Source organism: Malaclemys terrapin, chromosome 7 (assembly GCF_027887155.1).
Source record: "Malaclemys terrapin pileata isolate rMalTer1 chromosome 7, rMalTer1.hap1, whole genome shotgun sequence".
Lineage (NCBI taxonomy): Eukaryota > Metazoa > Chordata > Testudines > Emydidae > Malaclemys > Malaclemys terrapin.
Window position 1 is genome coordinate 78,614,032 of NC_071511.1, and position 6,000 is coordinate 78,620,031.

General features: G+C 45.6%; 1 protein-coding gene across 3 annotated transcripts in view; it reads right to left on the reverse strand.

The window, feature by feature from the left end:
* CCDC6 (coiled-coil domain containing 6) overlaps positions 1–4,788 on the reverse strand; it is an 88,209-nt gene extending 83,421 nt beyond the window's left edge. For 2 of the 3 annotated variants that reach the window (XM_054034301.1, XM_054034300.1), the window contains exon 1: positions 4,486–4,788. In XM_054034301.1, the coding sequence (XP_053890276.1) occupies positions 4,486–4,752 (267 nt within the window). In that variant the 5' untranslated portion in view covers positions 4,753–4,788. The remainder of the gene's footprint in view (positions 1–4,485) is intronic. The other variant, XM_054034299.1, reaches the window with a different exon arrangement.
* Between the last annotated feature and the right edge of the window lie 1,212 nt (positions 4,789–6,000).

A 6,000-nucleotide genomic window follows, 5' to 3' on the forward strand; every position in this document is an offset into this window, starting at 1 on the left:
CAGCTCTCACTTAAACCTTTCCAAAGGCAGAGAAAAGTAGTCTCCAACCATTTTTATATTGGAGTAATTGGACAATATTTGGAATGCAAAGGTGTTTAGATTAATGATGGTTTAAAGTCCTGACAAGTTATAAATAGAGCCCTACCAAATTCAAGGTCCATTTTGGTCAATTTCATGGTCACGGGATTTTAAAAGTAGTAAATTTAATTATTTCTGATATTTAAATCTGAAATTTCACAGTGTTGTGACTGAAGGGGTCCTAGCTCAAAAGCGGGTTGTGGAAGGGTTGTAAGGTTATTGTGGGGGGGGAGGGGGAGATCACAGTATTGCTACCATTACTTCTGTGCTGCCTTCAGAGCTGGGAGCCTTGGCCAGCAGTCGCCACTCTCTGAAGGCAGCAGCGCAGAAGTAAGGGTGGCATAGCAGGGTATTGCTACCCTTACTTCTGCACTGCTTCTGGTGGAGTGCTGCCTTCAGAGCAGGGTGCCTTGCCAGCAGCCACTGCTCTACGGCCACCCAGCTCTGAAGGCAGTGCAGAAGTAAGGGTGGCAATACCGTGATCCCACCCCTAGAATAACCAAGCAACACCACCTCCTACAGCCCTCTTTTGGGTCAGGACCCCAGTGTGAGAAATGCTGGTCTCCCCCGTGAAATCTGTATAGTATAGGGTAAAACAATACAAAAGACTTGATTTCATAGGGGAAACCAGATTTCACGGTCCGTGACACATTTTTCATGGCTATGAATTTGGTAGAGCCCTAGTTATAAAGTTATGTTTTCTGTTGATCCAAGACACTGATACAATATTTTATTTAAAAAAAATACATATTAACTGACATCTTGCATGTCAACTTTAATACTGATAGGCTGAAAATGTCAAAAGAGCAAGAAATTGACTTTAGAAAGGGTAAATGGCCTATAATTTTAGTTCTGTTGCACTGCCATACGTTACAAATATATACTTCTATATAACAGAGAAATTGTGAACAGTGCTCCAGGGCCATCACTCTCTCCTTGCTGGTCTTATTTTCCTAATCATCTCTTTTCTATACTTCAGCAACTATTTCAGACAAGTGACTGCACTCTAGTTCTCCCCTTTGTGCTCATCAATATGTCACCTCATTCTATTTTCAGAATTCTAAACTGTCGTGCATTACTGACTGAACCACTTATAAGAGCTAACTGTACAGAGATCCTTCTGAAGATGTTAGATTTTCTGGTGTGCCCACAGGTTGCCATAGATATGTTGTACTTCTTTTCTCTATTCTTCTGAGATATTTTAAAATAAATTGCACTACTGGATTTTAGATTTGAACAAAAATAGCACCTGTTTATACGTTAACATCTGATTAACAGTGAATGCATTCAGTCCCCAAAGAAAACCCCAGACTACAAGTTTTGGAAATGAGTTCAAAAATCTAATGGTTCTCTTTAGAAATTACACACAAACAAGTATATTTTTGAAACCATGCTGAGTATATCATCTCACTGTAAATGGCAAAAAGGAAGTCTCTGATAAGATCCCTCACCCTTCATTTCTGGGCCAGAAGATATACTACATTATTTAATTTAATAAAAACATGGCATATGCCTCTTGTAAAGTAATAACAGAACTGTGCATTTCCCTGATTAGTCAAGGATGACAAATATAGCACCAAAATACTACTGTATTATATTTCACGCACTTTTCCTGCAGACATCCTGCTGGACATTCAAATGGCTATTAGGTTTCTCTTGATGAGTTCCAGATTCCTTTTCTTAGCCACCAAATCTAACAGTCTATATACTCATACCACCAATAGTAAGAAGTAAAGTGGGTAGCCAAGTTATTGCTAATATATTTGTAATAAAACTACGAATTTGCTAGGCCAGAGACAGATAAAAGATCAGAAAGGACAGTTACGAGCATTTGCACTCTAAGAGACTCATCCTGCATATCAATGTGTCTATTCACTTAAGTAATGGTGTGCAGAGCCGAGACCAAATTTCAATGCATACAAGTACGTAGGGTTATTTATAATGCCACAGAATGTTGCTCATGATTATAAAACAATATGCTTGCATATTAGTTGTGATAATGAAATTCTAACTACCATCACAACCACTATTCACCTAAAAGCACCTGAACTCTAAAACAATGGTAAACTAGAACAGCTGCATGTTAATCATATTTACATATTTATTTTACTCGGGATTACCTAATCCCATAATTCATGATGCAAATAGAGTTCTAATTATCCTCCTAAGTGTTCATAAATCAATGGCCCTTCCTCACATAGGTTAAGGCAATGTGTTTCTCAAAGTTTTAAAATGACAAAGTTTACAATAACTGTGTCCTATTATCTAGGGCAGAGGTCAGCAGATTTCAGAAGTGGTGTGCCGAGTCTTCATTTATTCACTCTAATTTAAGGTTTCGTGTGCCAGTAATACATTTCAACGTTTTTAGAAGGTCTCTTTCTATAAGTCTAGAATATAATATAAACTATTGTTGTATGTAAAGTAAATAAGGTTTTTAAAATGTTTAAGAAGCTTCATTTAAAATTAAATTAAAATGCAGAGCCCCCCGGACTGGTGGCCAGGACCCGGACAGTATGAATGCCACTGAAAATCAGCCACAGGTTGCCTACCCCTGATAAGGGCATTTAAGTTTTACACTTTTTAATACTATGTTTCTACATCTGCAATAATGATGCTAAACAGTCTTATTTTAAAGACTATTTTTACAAATCAACTTTTCAGTACTAATTTAAATGAGTTTCCATCCAATCTATTCACGTAAAATGGGGCGTGTGCTAAATATACGACTAAAATACTGTTATGGTAACCTGCATATTTTCTTACCACTTGTCTTCTCAGATGAGGAGTGTGAATTGAACATGTACTGAGTGTATCCATAAATTATGTATCCTTAAATGAACTGTCCTCCATCCCATTCAACACCATTCTTTACTATGGGTGACTTTATGGAATGTCTATATTCTCTCTACACAAATCCCAATTCCCTTACTTCCCTTAAAATATTCATCTATTTTAATAAATTTGCATATTGATTATCAATTACCAAATAAAGCCATATAGATTAGAAACCATCTATTAGCACAGAAGTAAGCAACTGTACTTCATTAGCCATGGTGAGGAAATCAGCATGTTTTCTCATTGAGTTGCAAATTTTAGGCCCCCTCCAGAGGACGGTTACACTGGCAGATCCAATGGCAGGATCAGGGCCGTAACCAAGTGCAGTAAGTATTTACAATACTTTAGAAGCACTGTAAAACAAAAGGCAGAAAGTATAGAATCTTAAAGGAGGCTGATTATAGCTCATTCTCTACTCTAGTTTTCATACAGTAAGGAATAATAAAATAGGAAAATATTTTAAATAAACTAATTCATATGGCACCTATTTTGAAAGACTTAGCCTGAGTTAAATTTTTTTGCAAGCATTTGAGAAAGAAGAAAAATGTTCCATTTATGCAAGAATACATTAAGACTTAGACAGCTCTGAATGTGTTATGATTAGATCCATTTTACTTGAAGGGTTTGGCAGGAGGAAACTTGTTTTAGCTGCACAGCATCAAACCCTGCTATTAAAACCCGGTATTTTAAACCCAGTTATGTGCCAACAGACTCAGGTATTGTGGTAGTTCCCTGAGGCCCTTATCAGCATACAGGATGTTAAAACTTTACTAAACTATTTCCAATTAAGCCAAAGATCTAGAGACCCAACCCAAACAAACTGCAGCACCTCCAATCCTTTTAACCCAGCTACCAGACAAGGTGCTCTAAACGTTTACGCCTACGTGAGCCCCTTCCCCCGCTTAGCCACCTTTCTACAAGGAGGTAGCAAGCAGCAGGACAACAGCAGCGAAAACCTGTCAGGTAAGCGCCTGACCTCCTCCATCTGTTGTCATCACAGTGTGGGGTGCAGACACGGTGCCCCCCACCGCCAGGCTCCTGGGCAGAACCCTTCCTAGTGCAAAGCGCTGGGAGTTTCCGAGGTCACTGGGTTCTCCCCCCAGACACTTCCCACCGCAGAACATGTGTCGCTTTCCCGTCACCAGCTTATGAATTGCTCCAGCACCTTCTTTCTGGTAATTACACCCCCACCACCACGGCGGAGAGCGCCTCAGGACCCCGCGCCATTGCCATGGCGGGCAAAGCCACCCACCGAACGAGGGGATGCCCAGGGGTCTCCTCCCACACCCCAAGCCAAACCACCGGGGGAACCCAGCAACCCCACCGCAAGTCGCCCAAGAACCGGGGACCTTCCCCCCTCCCCCGCGGGCAGGTCCCCCCTTCAAAGCGACGCGGGAAACCCGCCCAGCCCAGCGCCGCCTCTCAGCCAGGCACCTCCAGCGGCGCCTGGTAGCCGGGCGCCTCCCTCCCGGGCTGGCGGGGGCAGGCACGGCCCTACCCAACCCACCGCGCCGCAGCCCCCTCTCCGAGCCGGGCTGCCCGGCTGCCCCGCCCCGCTGCCCTGGCACTCACGATGGTGACGCTGGCCTTGCGCAGGTCGCGGTTCTCCTCCTGCAGCGCTTTGCACTTCAGCTTGTAGGTCTCCAGCTCGATCTTCAGCACCTTGTTCTCCTGCTGCAGCGAGGCCAGCCGGTTCGTCAGCTCCTCCAGCCGGAACGGCGAGATCACGATGCCGCCCGCCTTGCCGCCCCCCGCGCCGGGGCCCGCCGCACAGCCCGCCGGCGCCACGCCGCTGCCCCCCGCGCCGTCTGTGTCGCTCTCGCTGGCGCTGTCCGCCATCGCCGCGGCCGCTGCCTGCCTGCCTGCGAAGGGAAGAGGGGAGGGGGCGGGGTCGGCCGAGACGCACCGCCTGGGCTGGGCAGCAGGGCGCAGGCTCCGAGCCGCGCTCACCGGCAAAGCGGGGAGCTGCCCGCTGCACTGCCAGCCCACAGCGACACCGCCCGCGGCCCGGCGCTACTGCAGCTGCCCCCGAGAGCGGCGCTGCGCGGCCAGGGCAGCGGGGAGCGCCCCGCCCCCGCCGGGGCGCACTTCTCCCTCCTCTGTCCATGCGGTCAGTTCCCGCAACCAGACCTCCTCCGCAGCCTCTCGCTCCAAACCACCGCCCAGAAATCCCCCAGCCTGCCCAGCTGCTGCGAGTCCTCTGTCCCCCCCCGCCCCGACTCCTGCACCCCTCCTCCAACCTCACCCTAGCCCTCCCTCCCCTCTCCTCCAGTCACCCCCAGTGTCCCACGGTGGCGGCTCGCTCAGGGACCCACACGTCATTAGCGGAAAGGGGGCTACTAACAAAGAATCCTGCTGGGTACCCCAGGGCACACGTGGCTAGGACAGTGACTCCCTGTTCTCGCCAACAAAACTCAGCCAGTCAGATACCCCTCCAGGGGGAGCAGCCGTGCCCGCGCTGCAAACATTACCTCATTTTAAAACTCCTATGGAGAGCGGAGGAAAAGTGTATTTGCATTATTCAGCCCTCGACCTCCCATCCCCATTGCGTGTAATTTGCCGCACACCTATGGCGTTCCATGAATAATACCCCTCCCAACACCCTGGCGTGCTGTGTTGTCAAGCTTTGCTATCAAAAACAACAAGGAGTCTGGTGGCACCTTAAAGACTAACAGATTTATTTGGGCATAAGCTTTCGTGGGTAAAAACCTCACTTCTTCGGATGCTATCATTATTATTACGTCTAATAAACACCATGTCTGTTTATGGAACTGTATAAAAGGTAACAGGAGTATATAGAAAATGTTGATCCAGGGATTTCCCCATGGTAAGAGAATTTGAAGATTTAACTTGTGTCCATTAATTATCGTAAATTTCTCATCTGATGGCAGGTTATGGCAATTTCTGCTCTTTCCTCTCTGGCAGCATTATGTAGTTTTTCTTATTGATAATAAGGTCAAACTGTTTATGCCAAACGTTAGGTTTTAAAAAAAAAGTTGCAAACATATTTTTCAGAACATTAATATTTTAATGTAATTAACAAAATAATCAATGTAGAGTTTTTCTCCCTTGTTCTTGATGTGAAGT